This window comes from Aythya marila (genome assembly GCF_965140915.1).
Source record: "Aythya marila genome assembly, chromosome: 9".
Taxonomy (NCBI): Eukaryota; Metazoa; Chordata; class Aves; order Anseriformes; family Anatidae; genus Aythya; species Aythya marila.
In genome coordinates this window covers 25,464,154-25,481,423 of record NC_139050.1, presented here as the reverse complement: position 1 = coordinate 25,481,423, position 17,270 = coordinate 25,464,154, and the positions used below count along the sequence as shown (strand labels likewise).

General features: G+C 38.3%; 1 protein-coding gene and 1 long non-coding RNA gene across 5 annotated transcripts in view; one reads left to right on the top strand and one right to left on the bottom strand.

The window, feature by feature from the left end:
* The window catches only part of MME (membrane metalloendopeptidase), a 38,263-nt gene extending 21,758 nt beyond the window's left edge, over positions 1 to 16,505 (top strand). For all 4 annotated transcript variants that reach the window (XM_082767774.1, XM_082767772.1, XM_082767775.1 and 1 more), the window contains exons 15-23: positions 468 to 548; positions 1,500 to 1,603; positions 4,824 to 4,882; positions 7,207 to 7,326; positions 7,672 to 7,805; positions 10,034 to 10,099; positions 12,631 to 12,726; positions 12,907 to 12,983; positions 15,027 to 16,505. In XM_082767774.1, coding sequence (XP_082623900.1) covers positions 468 to 548; positions 1,500 to 1,603; positions 4,824 to 4,882; positions 7,207 to 7,326; positions 7,672 to 7,805; positions 10,034 to 10,099; positions 12,631 to 12,726; positions 12,907 to 12,983; positions 15,027 to 15,126 — 837 coding nt within the window. In that variant the 3' untranslated portion in view covers positions 15,127 to 16,505. The remainder of the gene's footprint in view (positions 1 to 467; positions 549 to 1,499; positions 1,604 to 4,823; positions 4,883 to 7,206; positions 7,327 to 7,671; positions 7,806 to 10,033; positions 10,100 to 12,630; positions 12,727 to 12,906; positions 12,984 to 15,026) is intronic.
* Positions 1 to 17,270, bottom strand: part of LOC309881619 — a 51,607-nt gene that overhangs the window by 30,307 nt on the left and 4,030 nt on the right. Inside the window, exon 2 of the long non-coding RNA XR_014318163.1 lies at positions 14,096 to 14,218. This is a non-coding gene — a long non-coding RNA (uncharacterized lncRNA). The remainder of the gene's footprint in view (positions 1 to 14,095; positions 14,219 to 17,270) is intronic.

The following is a 17,270-nucleotide window of genomic DNA, read 5'->3' as shown; positions in this document are numbered from 1 at the left end:
AATAAAACATTTCACTCCAATGTAGATGTGGGAGCTAGTTAAGAAATTTGGATACAGACTGAAGCTGAGGTTCTAAAAATTTGTAAATGTGATTTCCTATAACATACTGAAGTTAAAAAACTTCCAGTCATGAATTCCATTTCAATTTTAACATTATAAAGTATGACAAATATTTTGGGTTATCTACTATTTTTTAAATCGGATTTTCAGCTCAAAAACATAGCTGGAGTTTGTTTGCTTGTCTTGTGCACACTTCTCTAGGTTTACTTATAAAAGAAGGAACAATATGTTTTCTGGAATTTTCCATTGTTGTAATTAACCATAAACCTCACTGTGATTTCAGTGATTAAAGAAATGTACAAAAACTATATAATTGAAGTTCTGGGTTTTCTGCAGTTGCTTCCATACTACACTTATTACCTAATTCATGATTGATGGCTAAGGATATCAAATTATCTTTTCCCTAGGCAACAGCAATTAGAGAGAGGATCGGTTATCCAGATGAGATCATGACTGATGACAATAAGCTGAATAGTGAGTACCAGGAGGTAAGTATCCACAATAGGCAGCATAATTAGAAAAAGGTCTTAAGAGAGAAATTGTGGTTTTGTCTTCTTAGCCAAGCCAAATCATGCACATCTGCACAGAATAACTCAATCTTGTCTTGAGTTGCACAGAAGTAAGAACGTATTAAAGTTCAGTGTGGTGCAGCTGATCCAGAACCGATGGCAATGTGTATTTGATGGTATTTCAAGGGAATGTATACATTCTAGAGGAATTATGCTAGAATAACATATAGAGACAATGGTGTTCAGTCAAGTATATTTAAATCTGCCACAGATTGACTTAACACTGGTTGACGTGGATGCAGGTACACTTAACTTAGTAACTGCACCTGCCTAGCCTTGAATGGGAATCAGTCCCTGAAGTACCATGTGGACAACCTGTATAATTTAAACTGCATCTGAGCTTTCTCACTGCAAACGTGTCCTCGGTATTCTTTTACGATGCAGGTTCATTTTAAGAATAACTCCATTAGCATATCAGCATCCATGTAGGTTCACATAGAATTTACCTTAGAAGGTGAAATTTTCATTTTGAAAAATAATTAGAGTATGCTTTTAAAACACAGTTTAAACCTTGTTTATGCATTCTTTCCAAGGAAGAATTGCAGCTTTCTAGGCTGGCAGATACTGGTTTCAAGCAGGCAACTCCCAGAAATTAGGGTCAAAACCAACAAATGCTCAACTTCGTTTGAAACATATAAAGAGGGAATAAAGATCTCTGGTAAGGATTATATAGCCACTAACATATATCCGGCTACAGTATCAACTCAGTGATGTAGCAGAGAACTGCGAACCATGCTTTAACCCCAGATAAAAAACACTCTTAGAAATGCATTGCTTTGATTATAACACTGAAGACTAGATTTTCCAGCTCTGTCTTTAACTGCAAATCAGTAACATGGCCACTAAGTATTTTCTCCTCTTTCTTTTAAGTTGAACTTCAAAGAAGAAGAATACTTTGAAAACATTATTCAAAATTTAGTATTTACCCAGAAGAAAAGACTGAAAAAGCTCAGAGAAAAGGTGGACAAAGAGGAGTAAGTACTTCAAAATACCATATATAGGTTTTCACCCAATCTCCACAGGAGGAAGTACTTGGTTGGAGGGTAATCATCAATGCTTTATTGACCTTCCTGCAAATTTTCCCCCATTAAGAGAGGCAGTAGGAGGGCACTGCTATCTTCTCAAAGGCTGAACCTACATTATCAAGAAGGGCGATGAAACTTGGGGGATGGTGTGGAAGGTTAAGTATTCTGGAGTAGGTCTACTCTGGTCTCTCAGCTCCTGGAGCGGATTAAGTGGACTCCTGGAGAGCAGCTTTTCAATTAAGTTCATCCGAAAGATGAATTTCATCCCCATGTGTTTTATTTCTGTTGCTCAGAGACTGCTGTGCAATGCCAAACAAGGCATGATTAAACGAAGATGAGCAGGAATTTACTTCAGAAATGTTCTCATGCTCTGAATTAAAATACTGATGTAGATGTACTAAAAGACTGACACAGAACATTCCCTAGCTGTGCTGGCTACTCTTCCTGCCTCAGCTCTGACCCATTTAAAAATTAATTAAGTCAAATCAGAAAAAAGACTGTGGTCACCATAGGCTATGCGAACTTTGCAGGACTGTTCATTTGAATATGGGCTGCAGAGATGGATTTGTGTAGAGGAGAGGATAAGAGAACTGTTTTTGTTCAGTCTTGAGAAGACAAAGGAGGGGTTTTACTGTTGTCTTCAACTACCTAACTGGAAGGGATATAGAGAAGCCTGATGCATCTTGGAGATGCACAGGGATAGGATGAGTGAGAAAAGACACAAATTAGAATATGAAAAATATTGACTAGATATTAGGAAAAACTGTTCACCTTAAGACCCAGAGAGACTGTTTGGTCTCCGTCCTTGGATATACTCCAGTCCTGAATGGACAAGCCTATAAGCAACCTGATCTAATTACCTTCACATGAGACCATATGACTTCTAAAGGTACTTAGCTGAATTATTATATGATTGTCTTTCTATTTTTAATTATTTTATCATTTTCACAGTGCTGTTCCACACTTTTTTTTTTTTTTTTTAAGAAAAACAAAACAAATCATCTCACATCTTCAAACTTTTACCTTTTCAGAAGATGACGTATACTTCACACCTATTATGAACGGGTGTTATGAAATTTCCAAATACTCTGTCAGAGCTTTTTCAGAAATATAATCATTATTTAGATAAATAGTACCAAATATTGCTTTTTCTCTTCAATATTTACATATTATTAACTGTAAATGTATGTTCTACCTAACAGCTATCTCACTTTTTTTTATTTTAACTTCAAACTTTGTTTGAACTTTGCTTGTTGAATTACTTCTCCTTAATTTAGCACAACTCCTGTTTTGTTCCCGTAAGAGTATATTAGTTAAGAGTAACTACCATAATTACCAAACCTAATTGCATTCAAAAATTACCTAAAGTGAGCCTGGAAGTGATCATCAACCTTATAGCTGAGGTTTTTAATATCAACCACGAGTGATCATCTCCTGATAGGTATCATTTATTCTGCAAGTTAATTTTCAGTTCATTGAGTAATAGCCACTGTTGGGATACAATTCATAGCTTTTGACTGGTTGTGCAATACAGTTACCAAATAAATCATTTACAACTTCACTCTGTTAGTCCAAAGTCTCCTATGAAAAACTTTTCAGTGTACTGTCAGGTACTATTTATTAAGTATAATAAAACTGTCAGGGTCAGGCTTAACTGCTAATGTAAAGGAAAAACTCGTTTATTACAAATCATCCTAAGAACTCATAGCCTATAAGCCACTATAGCCCTCAGCTCTCAACCAGAACCAGAGATGCAAGACTTCAGTTTTACTTTTCTAGTCCTACCAGTTCCCAGATCAAAGACTACCTCCCAGAACTGTGCTAATATGAGACACAACTCAAGCCCATAGAACCAGATAAAGCACATACAGCTGCACATGCTAATACATGTGCAACGAGCAGTAAGAACATATGAAACGAGAGAAAAGAGAGAAAAGAAGTATTTTCGTCTCCTAAGAAGAAATCAAAAACCATCAGCCTGTGTATTTCTTGGTTCTGCTCCTTGGCTCTGTAAATCAAATCATGCTTGTATTTCCATTGTTTCCTATGTTTTGAGATGGACCAAAAGTAAGGCTAAGAGTCTTCAGCAAGGAAAGGAGTTATTATTGAAGTTAACCTATTGGACTGTGAATTAAGCCTTGCCACAGATCCCATGATGATCTTTGCATGTGACTTCATTCCTCAAGGAAGTGTGTTAAAGTGAAAACTGCAATAGTTTCTAATCTGGTACTTGAGATATCTGGATATATGACGATGATAAGCAATGCAAAAAATGCAAAAATCCTGTTAAGTAAATTGTCTTAAAAAAAAAAAAAATTACATCATCCCCAAGTGCTTAGATATCATTATGATCTTCATTTCTATGTTTTAGTGTTTTTTTTTCTTGTTTGATAGTTTTTGTTTGCTTGCATTTGTGTTTGTTTTTTTTTTTTTTTCATGGAAAAGTTTGCCTGTACAGTCCTGCAGTAAGAGCAGAAATGAAAACACAAACCAAGTATCACCATTAAGCAGTTTGGATAACTAAGGGAAGGACTACAAAAATGGTTAAGGGATTGGGGCATCTCAAATATGATGAGAGGCTGAGAGCACTGGGATTGTTCAGCTGCAAGGAGAAATGGCAGCAGGGTGACAGGGAGTGTTAACAATGTGTGGAGATACCTGATGTGCAGGAGTAAAGCAGATGGAGCTGGCTCCTCACTAGTGTTCGGTGACAGAACAAAAGACAAGGAGTACAAACTGCTACACAACAAATTCTACTTATGTCTAAGAAAAAACTTTTTTTAACAATAAGGGTGGTAAGGTACTGGCACAGTCTGCCCAGAGAAGCTGTGGCTGCCCCATCCCTGAGGGTGTGCAACGCCAGACTGGACAGGACTTTGAGCAACCTGGTCTGGTGGGAGAGGTCCCTGCCCATGGCAGGGGGTAGAATTAGATGAGCTTTAAGGTCCCTCCTAGCCCAAACCATTCTATGGTTCTATGCTCATCCTGAGCAACTTTCTCTAGTTCACCGGGCTGTAAGCAAGGCACTGAATTCATCAGTCTCCAAAACTGCCTTCAAACCTCGAGTATGCTGAGATCCTGTGATTTCCATTTCTAGGTTTGTACCTATAATCACTAGCTCTGCCACTGAGAACTGAAATTCTAACCTTTATTCTTTTGTTGTTCCTAGGTGGATAAGTGGAGCTGCTGTTGTCAATGCTTTTTATTCTGCAAGTAGGAATCAGATAGGTAAGGTTTACAAGCTTACTACCTGGATATATTTTTAATGGCTAAATTACATATATACATATATTTGCATGTATTTTAAAAGTTGTAAATGAAATGGGGGCTGTAGAAGGATCTCAGTAGAGCAAGCTCAGAGGTTTCATTGCTTGAGATCAGTGGCCATAGCGTTTTTCATCTCCTCATGTTTTGAATCATGTGCAGAACAAGGACAGGATTGTCCTTGAGATCTCAAGGACAAGCTTGAGATTCAGACAGGAAAGCGTTAGTACAGAAAACAGCTTATTCTCAGCTTCTGTGTCCTTATCTCCTGCACTTTCCCATATACAGCTGTAAGATCCACTGCTAGGAAGACAGACTCCAGGAATGCAGCCTCACGTGAGCTGTCCTGAGCACAGAACCAGCAGCTTATTCCTGGAATATATGCTCCTTGTTCAGAGCTGCTTTACATCCCAGGCAGACAGCAATCCTACAGGGCTGTCACCACTTTCTCAAAGTAAAAATAATTGTGGCTGCTGGAACAAAACATTTGAGGCTTAATGAAATCAGCACTTCCCAAAAGACAAACTTTCCTCAGAAAATCTCTCACCAGCTACCTTATCCATAGCAGTTAACGATCTAGTTACAAATCACAGCACAGAAGAGCTCCCTACTAGTACTAAGGACAGCAAGACAGTACAGTCATTTGGGTAGGTGGTAAAGCTAAGTGAGCATTTTGAACATATTACTGGATATTAAGCAGAAAAATGTGCTCAGAAGGCCTTGTTAGACATTGTTTTGCTCAATAATTTGTAGAAAATAAATCCTGATTTGGAAGACTGAAGGTGATGGCTGTTAATCTGAACCATAAATTCTTACTTCATCTTTCAGCTATGGCATGTGTGGATAATTAAAGTAGTCTGATCTTTAGAATGATGTCCAAATTAGATTAGTAATTCTATTCTTTAAAAAAATAGCCTCTAGAAAGGAGTTTTATGCAGGATCTGTAGGAAGTTTAGAGCTCTGTTACTGCATTTCAATACAGCTGATTCCCGCTGTTCCATCAGCTTGAAACGTATCCCGCTAGAGGAAGAAGAGCTATCCACTGTGTTATGTAGCAGAAGTTGGGGAATAACTTGTTTTCAGAAGGACGAAATGAAAAAAAAAAATCTTTAAATTTTGACTTTTTATTCTAAAACTAGATGAGGTGACAGGGTGTTAATTATTCTAAACTGAAAGTCCTGGGGAACTGCCTGCCTCCAGGAAGGGAAGATGTCCATGGGTTTTCAACTGAAGAACACACTGAGCTCCAAAGGAGTTACAGCTGTGTTTCAAGCCAGCAGGACCGATGCCTATCATTCTGAGGAAATGTATTGCTAGCAGTAATCTTCAAAAAAAATGACTAGCCTTCTGATGCTGTACTCCAGATATTGCTGTTTTACCAGCCAACAAAACGGCCCATCACACAGTGTGGCATTTACACTCGTCTTTACTATCAGCATTTTCTGATACTAATGAACATTGAAACATTCAGCCCTTTAATTACATGCCAAAGTAACAACGACAGAATTACCATGACAGCAGGCAGCAGCTTACACAGGGCAGAAGAAATGGTTTCTTTTCTAACCTCTTATTTTTCAATTTTCTCATGGTTCTTTTTCCTCTTGTAAGAAATCTCTAGAACCGTACTGGGATTTACACTGAAACACAAGAACAAATGTTAATTTTAAAAAACACCACAATTGCAAGATTATTTATTTTTACTAAGCTATTTCTTAAAAGTGTAAAAAAATAAACTTAGAAGTGGGTGAAAAGAAGTTCCTTGTTCCAGTTCTTTCACTGCTCTCATGGCTTTTTATTATTATTATTCTAGTGGGAGTTACTGATATTTTCAAAGGAAGAACAAATTCTTCTGAGATTGATTTCTGGTGGGGGCTATGATCAAATAATTTATTCATTCTAGGGGAACACCCACCCATCTTTCATGATGTTGCAAAGTCTATTTAATAATGCTACAAGAGTCTGAGAGTGCTAAATGCTGTGAACTGGAAAAGTACAGCTGCTCCTTTGCAAAGCAAAACCGTAACAAATGCTTAAAGTAAATCTGATCATGATTATGCAAGTGTTTAAAGACCAGTTTTGCTTTACCCTAAGCTTGGGGAGGAAAGGGAATGGTCCCGCTGATCTGTTTCTACTTCCCTACAGCCATTACCACATGTAGATAAAATTACTTTTGCTGGTAAATCTGAGGGAACAGCATGACTTTGTTTGCAGCCTGCTAAAATGGCCTGTTCACACTGTACACATGGCATAATGAGGCAGTACCTTAATCATGTTGGCTTTTTTTGCAGTCTTTCCTGCTGGCATTTTACAGCCCCCTTTCTTCAGTGCATCTCAGCCCAAATCTCTGAATTATGGTGGCATAGGCATGGTCATCGGTCATGAAATCACGCATGGTTTTGATGACAATGGTAAGTTACTGAGCTTCTAGTTACAAAACTTAGAGTAAGTGGAAAGTTTTACACACAGGATCAATCCAGCATCAATCACAGGTCAGAAGTATGCCAGACTTCCTAAGAGAACCTTAATCCAACCTTCTAATTCAGTCTGGGTTAGTTTGTTTTATTCTTTAGCTGGAATATAGTTGGTTTAGGAAAAAAAAAAAAAAAAAAGGAAAATTAAGAGCATCATCTGTATGACTTCCTCATTACAGAAATTTATTTATTTATTGCACGTGTGATTGTAATTATTTGCGACCCATTTTAGTGCATCAAAAAACCTCTTTTCCTGCTAATTCTGCTAAAACATTATTACAGGCAGAAATTTTAATGAGAATGGAGACCTCGTAGACTGGTGGACCGAAGAATCAGCACGCAATTTTAAGGAACTGTCGCAGTGTATGGTGTACCAGTATGGAAACTTCTCATGGGACCTAGCAGGGGGACAGCAGGTATGTTGCATTTATTTGTAACTACCAATGTTGTTTGTAATGAGGGAACACAAAATCTTCTGTCCTACACGTGCAAACCCTTTTCCACATAAATAGTCTCTTGGCATATGGCCAACAGTGTCACCCCCTACACCTCAAAAAGAAAAGAGGGAAAACAGTAAGAGACTGTTAAAGATAATGGTAAAACTCCACGCATACACTAGTTGTGCTGAAAGAGGCAGGATTTATGTTCCAAAGGAGTAACAGTCCTAGGAGTAGTTACCCTAGAAGCCTTTTTAGACCCTCAAAGGCTATTCTTTACAAGGCAGAACAAACAAACAAAAAATACCTTAAATGTTTGATCCTCATTTCTCTAAAGCTTGGTGTGCAAATAATGTATACTCCCATGAAAACAGATCCTCCCTGCTGCTTTCTTTCTCTCACAATTTTCTTGCTCTTTCCTGAAAATAAACATGCGGACTACAAAGCAATAAGACCTGAGGAGAACCAGAGTACAGTAGGACTACGAGGAAAAGATGAAATGCAGACTTAGGAGAGGCAGCCAATCTAAATGTAACTGCATTTATAGCATTCTGCAGGGTTAAAACTATTAGGTGTTTTCGGCATAGAGTGTAATGGCTGTGTCTGGAAGCCCTAATTACATGAGCACAGTTTGCAGGATCAGGTCTGTTTTGTGTCCCAGCAAGATGAACATTAACTCAAAGGAACAGGTAAGAGCTGTTTGAGCATTCCTCTTGCTGAACAGGAAACCGGTCCTGTTCCTCCTGAATGCAAGCTGCAAAGCCACCACAGGCAAGAGCCAGCTCTGTCTCCATAGCACAGAGTACTTCATACCATGCCATGTCATTCTGAGGATGACCAAATGCTCTGCTAATGCATCCACATTACCTCTAACATGCAAGCCAGTTTAAGTAATATAGAAACAGCTTAATTATCTTCACGGTGCCCCCACAGTAGTGCCACAAGGCTGTAACTGATGCAGGTTGGCACTGCGTGTTCTTCAAAGCTACAGACAGCAGATTTCAACCATCGTTTCTGGGTGAGGTGCCTTTATTCTGTCAGCAGAGGCACACAGTGCACCAGGACAGTTTTCAGTTCACTCTCCTGCACCTTCCAGAGGGAAGTCCCTGGGCAGCTGCTGGGTCACCACGGCACAGTAAGAAAGGGAAGCAGCCCAGCTCACTGGCATTGCATGGTGGCAGAGCAGTTACCTTCAGCACCCACCTTGTTTGTTCTAGACTTCACTGGATAACCATGCAGGGCACTGCACAGTGCCACCACCTATTTCTGTAAGGAACAAAGTTCTTGGCTGGGACCTCCTACAGTTAGGTGGCCACTGAGAAAATGCTTACAAGAAGGTACTTCTCTGACTACCACTGTGTGGTCTTCTTAGAGGCTGACAATATATTCCTCATATAGAATAGGGAAAAGAAAAATGTTCTTGCCCTGAGGATCTCCTAAATCTCTTTTTAAAACTGCTGGGACTGACAGAGAAGCCATTAAAAATAAAAGAGATTTTTTTGGCAAATTTGTCTGCCATTTTTCACATATCATATTCAATCTAATGATGATGCTAAGTTTTGCAGCTTTGAATATTGAAGCCAAAGGCCCAGGCTAAAGGTCAAAAGTATAATTTCTTAAAAATAAAATTACCATTTCTCTATTACCAAAGATTCATAATCTTTAGTGATACTTCACTGCTTTACAAGTACTGTATTAGCTAAATTGTTATCTTCTATGCATCTTGCTACCAAAGAGCTACTTAACTGGCCTAATATACTGGAAAATACTTAACTTCCTAGCAGATGTGCTGAGGTCTGTTAACTGATAATTTCAACTATCTGGACTTTGGATTTAATTTACGGACAGATTCTGCCCATTTCTAACTGGAACTGTGATAAGAAGATGATGGTTAAAGACATGGGGAAAAAAGGAAGAATGAATGAACAAACGACTAAGCATCAGAAAATCCGAGTAACAGAGATATGAGATACTAGAAAGCTACCTGGATGGGGAAGAAGAGGATTAGGGAAAACAAGAGTATCTGCATGGATTTTGAGACAAGGGAGGCAGATAACTTTCAGAGACACTGTCATAATCTTCTGCTAAAACTTCATATTTTAAGGGAATTCTCCCCTCTAAAAGTGAATAAAGCACAAAGTTTGGCATTAGAGGCCCTGAATAAGTTCCTCTTTCAGAAAACTGTACTTCTTTTTTTTGTTTTACAGCTGAGTGGAATCAACACCCTAGGAGAAAACATTGCTGATAACGGAGGTGTTAGACAAGCATATAGGGTAAGAAGCATCCATTTTTCTATTTTAGCTAAAACCATCATATATTAAGAAAATGAATTTCAGAGTCTTTGAAGGAGAAACATTATTTTTGTGTTAGGAATAGGACCAAGCTGTTGTATTTCATCCTATTAATTGTTTCAGGATAGATATTATTTACTGCTAGCACACTCTGCATCTTTTTCAACTTTTTCTTTCTTCTGTGAATAGGGACTTTGTAGAATAAAACCATTCAACAAATCAATGCCACTCTTGGACCATCACCTAGCTAAACTGATGATGTTGAGCAGCTCTGTCTGCCTTCACCAGCCTTTTCATGCCAGAAAGGAGGGCTAGAATTATTTCCTCCTAAGCTCTGTCCATAAACAGTCTCTGCCTATGTGTAACACTACTCCTTGCTCAAAATGTCATCTCATACAAGTGACTGGTGTCCCCTAAATAGATATCCAAAGATGTCAGCGACATCTGGATTCCTTGCGCTAAGCCTTCCATGGGGGACTTGTAAGCATTTTGGTTTTCCTTTCCTGGCCATTTTCTTTTTACTTACAAATCTGACAGTGCAGGCCATCATAACGTGATCCTTCCACTCCTTCCCTGAACACCTCGTTCTGTAGCAAAATACTCCACACTTGACAACTAGACTGCTATAATTCCTCATGCTGTGCCTGCTGGGATGCATGGGCCAACTCACACATCACAGCTTCTGCAAACAAGGCCATCAGCAACACTTACACCGCTAGAAATACAAACGTTTGAGGGTAAATACATAAATACAATCATAAAGGAGAGTTTAAAGAATGACTTGGAAGACTAAAAGAGGCATCGGTATGGCATACTACATCAGTCTTATCTTGAACTATCAGAACATTTGTGAATTAAACAAATCAAACAAAAAAGCAGAGCAGTATGGACCCATGAAAGGCCATTCTCTTTCTGAAAGGAATGGGCGTAGGCAGAGAAAAAGTAGAAAGTCAGAAGTATTTAAAAAATAGAATTGGCTATCCATACTTATTATGACATCATATAAATAGTAGAAAAAAAGACAAGAAGGAACCTTGAGAGCTCCCCCAGTCCCCCCTCCCAGCAGGCACAACCAACATTTCCAAGAGCCAAACCTGCAGTAAGGGAGGTTCCTCCACCTCCATGCTGTAGTGTGAGTGCTGTCACATCTCTGCTTCCAACAGTGGGAACACAGAGCCATCGATTCCTTCCTTTTCTGCAACGTTTGACATACTTGAAGGCTGTTACATACTTGAAGGCCCAGACTTCTCCTCTTTAGACTAAACAAACCCCGTTCTTTCAATCTTTCCTCATAGGTCATGTTTGCTAGACCTCTGCTCATTCTTGCTGCTTTCTTCTGGACTCTCTCCAGTTGGTCCACATCTTACTTTAAGTGCAGTGCCCAAAACTGGACAGAGTGCTCCAGCTGAGACCTGGCCAGTGCCAAGTACAGGGGAAGGATTACTTCATGTGACTTGTATAAGACATTCCTGTTTATACATCCCAGTATGACATTTGCCTTTTTTTGCAGTATCATGGCACTGTTGGCTCTTGTTCAGCTTATGATTGATTAAAATTACAGGAGCCTTGTCACTAGACCTGTTAACCACTCGTTCTTCAATTTGCACTTGTGCAATTGGCTTTCCTCTTGCTGTAGTTTGGCACCGTCTTCAGTCAGAACATTTCTCCAGTTTGCCAGCATCTTTCTATAAGTAGCAACATGCTAACAATTTACTGTTTGACATGTGGTCTTCATGAGAAACATGAATGCTGCTTTTATTACTATGGAAAGTTTTAAAGTATTTTGCAATTGTTAGAAAAAAAAAAATACATTTATTCCTAGTCCATTAAAAAATCAAACATAGCTAAAAATGAAAAAATGTTTTTTTATAATATAGCATTATTAATTGATACGATTGATTTAATAGTTGATAAAACTGATCTTCTCCCTGCACAATCAGTTTTATGCTAGCAAAATGGGATCCTGGAGCTCTGCATTGTATACAGGAAAGCCTATCTTACTGTAGGTGTATTATTTCAGATTCTAACCCTATAATTAGCAAAATAAGATGATATTCATTTGTTTGATAAACATTTGAGAGGAAAGCAAACTGTGACCAGCACACATGTTCTGTAGAATCAAGAGTTTTTTGGTTTTGTTTCCACTTTTGAAGCATCTTACCACACTTTTTTAACTTATTGGAGAAGAAAAGGAACAAGAATAACTCATAAGAGAAAGAACAAGGGTAGGAGGGAAAGATGAGTAAGAGGAGGGGGAATGAATGCTCTGATCACATCTTCATTGTCTTGGAGATAATTTTTGCCAGAAGCAGGCAGGGACACCTGGCCCAGACACTGGGTTGGGGATCCCTGTGCTGGGAGCACAGGGATAAAGGTTGCATGTGATAAGACGGATGGCCAAGGTAGTTGATGATAAATTATGTCAAAGACTCCATGATGTTCCTCCTTGTCATCATTTCATTTTGACTGTATGGAGTAGACGTTGTAACATTGCTACACAATTCATTTTACAGGCCTATGAAAATTATGTGAAAAAGAATGGGAAAGAGAAGCTTCTTCCTGGTCTTGACATGAACCATCAGCAGCTGTTTTTTCTGAATTTCGCACAGGTATTTCATACTGCCTTTGTTTGATGCTGACTGTATCCTTTAAAAAAAAATATGTACTTTTGGTATGTTCTAAAATGAAATTTAATCTCGAGATATTAAGTATTCCATAGTGAAATGACAGCAGGACTCATCCTGGACAATCTTATTGCTAACAAATGCTTTTCTTTGTTACGTGTGTAGGTATGGTGTGGAACATACAGACCAGAATATGCTGTGAACTCCATCAAAACTGACGTGCACAGCCCAGGCAAATTCAGGTCAGCATGTATAACAATCCTCAGTGTAATTCCCTAGGTGCAACACAGCTTTTAGCTACTGAATTATAAAATCCAGCACAAAATGCTAGGTTTCATTTACCAGGGTTGATTTAGGCATATAGAAAGCTACACAAAATCACCATTTGTTTTCTCTTGCAAGAGTGAGGTTTTGGTGGAAGATTACTTACAAACCTGTATGTGTTGGTACAATAAGCAAATGTGTGTTTTCTGCCTCGTATTGTCAGTTATCCTTCCCAAGAATAGGTGAGCTTGAATTCAAGAGGGACATACCGTAAACTTGGCTGTTTGGTGTGAATTATTAGGACCAGACTAGGATCTTTTCATTTTAAGTCAGAGCAACCTGTTCCTTAGTGGTATAGCTGTAAACTTTGAATCACCTCCAGGACTCCCATGCACAGTAACTGATTTTGCTTGATACGATTCAAAGCATTAATTCCAACATCTTTCTGTCAATGGCTTTTCACCAAAGAACTATTTCACTTATCCCACATGCTTAAATATTTGGTGAAAGCAGTGACTGTTCCTTCAGTTGCTCCTTGACTGACATTTCACTGTGGGTGGTTTTGATACCATACGCAGACCTCTCCTACAGGCAGTTTGTGCACAAGTCCTACAAGCAGCTGAGTTCAGCCACAGCACTCATGAGACTCTACCACAGTTCTGCAGAACTTTGCCTCTTCCTTCCATACCTAATTTCTATGAAGCACGAGTCCCCTGAAGTTTACCAGTTCAGCATCTTCACATAATTGTATTTGTGTATATTTTGGACACATTATATCATGCTTGTGCTGTTTTACATCAGGATGAAAGGCTATAAAATTTATATCCAATTACACAAATATCAATGAGGAACTATACTAACATAGTTAGAACATGAGGCAATTTTCAGGATGAGGCCCATCTAAGAGATCTGAAGTAGAAAGCATTTCAGTACACTTTTTGTTTGTAACATATGCAAATAGACCCAAAATACTTCTTGTTCTGTTTCTGGTGAACTCGCGCTTTAGCAGTTCTTGGCCACTAAACAGTGAAGCCCTACTAAATCACTTAAATACATAGCCCAGAAAAATGGCTAAAAAATAGAAAGTTACCTCCTGCACTGCTGCTGAGACCAGCTGGGAAATATTTTCGCTTTTGATCTTGTGGAGCCTGTCAAATCGTTGCAGATGTCACCTGCTGAACTTCACCTCAATTTCTCCGGACACTTGCTGTTTCTGTCGAATGTAATCATTATGATTATTCACAGAACAACCAAAAATTACTCACAGGAGCAGTCCCTCAAATAATTCCCGGTCCACAATCAATGTGCATCGGTATTTATGTTTGACATTTGCAGCTGAAGTTGTTTTCTAGCGTAGACATGTGCATGCTATATTTCCATTCCTGAAGGAATGAGCAACTCCTCTCAGTTACATTCACACATGTTCACAATTACAACTACAAAACCACTTTAGCTGCTACGTCCTCATACTCACTTGAGATCTGCTGTTTGTATGAGTCTTTTTTCCAGGAAACTTGTTCACCGGAACATTTGTGAAAACGCCCAAAGAAGCAATACGATATTAGTTAAAATCTGGTTGGTGTAAAAATGTAAATGAATATTCGATGAAAAATTATACCATATTCCTCCACCTCTGGGTCTTGTTTTCCCATTAGCAGGAAACTTATCAACAAAAGATAGCTATGAAAAAAATCTCAGTGAAAACAAACAACAGGCAGTAAAGCTGTTGGTATAGAAATAAATGGAAGTCTTTGTAGAGCCCATAATGAGGAAGGTCTGGTCCTATATTTCTGGGGGTTGCAAAAGGGAATGTAAGACTGGAGGGAGAAGACACAGCCACCACTTTAGGTGAAAGGGAACCAACAGTCAGAGCTGAGAAATACATGCATTTCCCACAGTTTTTTGAAGTGATGGGGGAGAAATGTTATGAAATGTGGATCTTTGGTTTGCTTGTTTGTTTTGCTTTTGCTTTTAAATGAAGGGAATTAAAAATGCCAAGATATTCTTGTTTTGTTTTAAAGGGTCATAGGATCATTGCAAAACTCTCAGGAGTTTTCTGAAGCCTTTTCATGTACCACGAAAAACTACATGGACCCTACTAAAAAATGCCGAGTTTGGTAACGGAGCTGCAAGCCTGGCATCTCAAGAAGCTTTCCAGAAGAAGAGAAATTTTGAACTACTTTTTAGAAGGGGAGGAGGGAAGAAAATTGTTGGATACGTTCTACAAAAGTCACTGTAATTCTTAGTAAACAAGCAAACATAAACAATCACATATCAAATCAATCTATTTCTCAAATGAAGGACTAATACCAATGCAGCAGTTAGCTGTTCTAGCTAACCAGCTGCTTTTCCTATCACTGAACCCTGCAGAATCTAAAACACTTGACAGTGTACAGTAACATTTCACTCATAGTTAATCCTGTTGCCCATGGGTCGCTGGCACTTTGGATTGTATTGTTTTTTTTTGAAATATCAAAGTACGAGGCATCATCTCCCACTGGTTGGTGAATGCATAGTTGCAATCAAGCAGAGGAAGAAAATATTAAGTAACACATGGTTTTAGACATCATACTATGATAATGAGACAACAGTTGGTATCCTGTGTCAGACTTTGTACCCTATGCTGTTAGGATAAATCTGTTCTACCAAATGCTTTCATTTCTACTTGAAACCATTTATAAAAGAGGAGTCCAAAGACCTGCTGTAATTAATTTCTCACTAATTATGCCAGTGTATATTATTTGAACTCACTATTTACAACAGTTTATTTAGTACTTTCCAGCCAAACTGAAATTGTAGGTAATTTATTAATTTTTGAACATGTAATCTGTAAGATTGAGACTAAGACCCTTTCACGGTTTTCTAAGCTTTTTCTTGTTTTCTCTAAAGTTGGTCTTTTTAAAAGTTTCTAGCAATGTACAAACCATAGTTTTTATATTTAAATCTGAGCTACACTTCTGACTTGAAGTATTGTAATATATTTTATCAGCGTCTGCATAGAACTGGGAAATTTGATTAAAGCATGGTGTTAGGCAATAGGACAGAGTCTACAAAACAGAGCTCTTCAATGGAGTACACCAGCAAGTGTACCATCAAGTACAGTTTTCAGGCTGACTTTCTCAGTATTTAGGGTTTTGATCCTGCACATAATCTGTATATGTTCTGATCAATGTCAGTCCTCACATCAGTAAAGCTGCAGAGCTGCTTGCAAGAACGGAGCTTTAAATAAGAAGGTAACAGGCTTTAAATCTGCAGTGACACGTGTTGGACATCCTCATGCAGATTGCAAAGGAACTTACTGCTTTGTATACCAAAGCAAACAGATTTCCAAAAATAAGTAGCAGATACCTCAGATGACTGCTACAATAGGTACATTTGAAAACCTATGTTCCTTTTAGCTTTTTGGGTTTGTCATCTGATAAAAACATTTTGATAATAAACTGAAATTATGAGCCAAATGCAATGTGTGTTCTTTATAGGAAGTATAGAAACACAAAAACCATATTGTCCCTATAAATGAACTTCTGTACCTGCCCCTGAGCACTGCACCCTCAACATCTATAAAAACTGACAAGGAGAATTCAGATCACTTTGTTCTAGTTTCAAAACCAGATGTTAATAGGTTGTGTAGTCGCCAACGAAATCACACCAAAATCGACCGCAATAAACTTTCTCTTACAAAAGACATTAACCTGATGGTGTTCAAAGGAAATTCAATCTTTTACAAACCCAGGTCCACAAAGCTATGAAACAGGGAGCACTGTTAGCCCTGTTGTACAGCTAAGTACGGTACTACTCTTCACGGGTGGTAAAGAAATTCTGAAAGTAACTAAATAAAGAAGTGGATCATTACATACAGAATAAGTAATAATAAATGTAACTAAATAAATACAGTCACTAATTAGTGAGCAGAATAGCAAATAAAATCTCTTTATAGTAATATGAATAAATCACTACAAGTAGATCAATTCTAACGTCTGTTTAGTAGTGGATCAGCAAGCTTTTTCTGATACACTTACTAGCTAATTTTTTATTTGCTTGCTGGACAAACAAAAAGCTGGAAAGCATACTTATTGTTGTTGGAGATAGGGATGCCTTCTTTTAATTTTCAACAGCAGGCATAGTACCCAGGAAAGTTTTTTCACTTCCGAACAACCCAGCTTTTACACTCATGAGTGACAGGATATTTTCCCTAAAGCCCTCATTTTATCACTGTGTGTGCATGCCCATGGATCTAAATCACTTCCAAAAACACCACCTGAGAC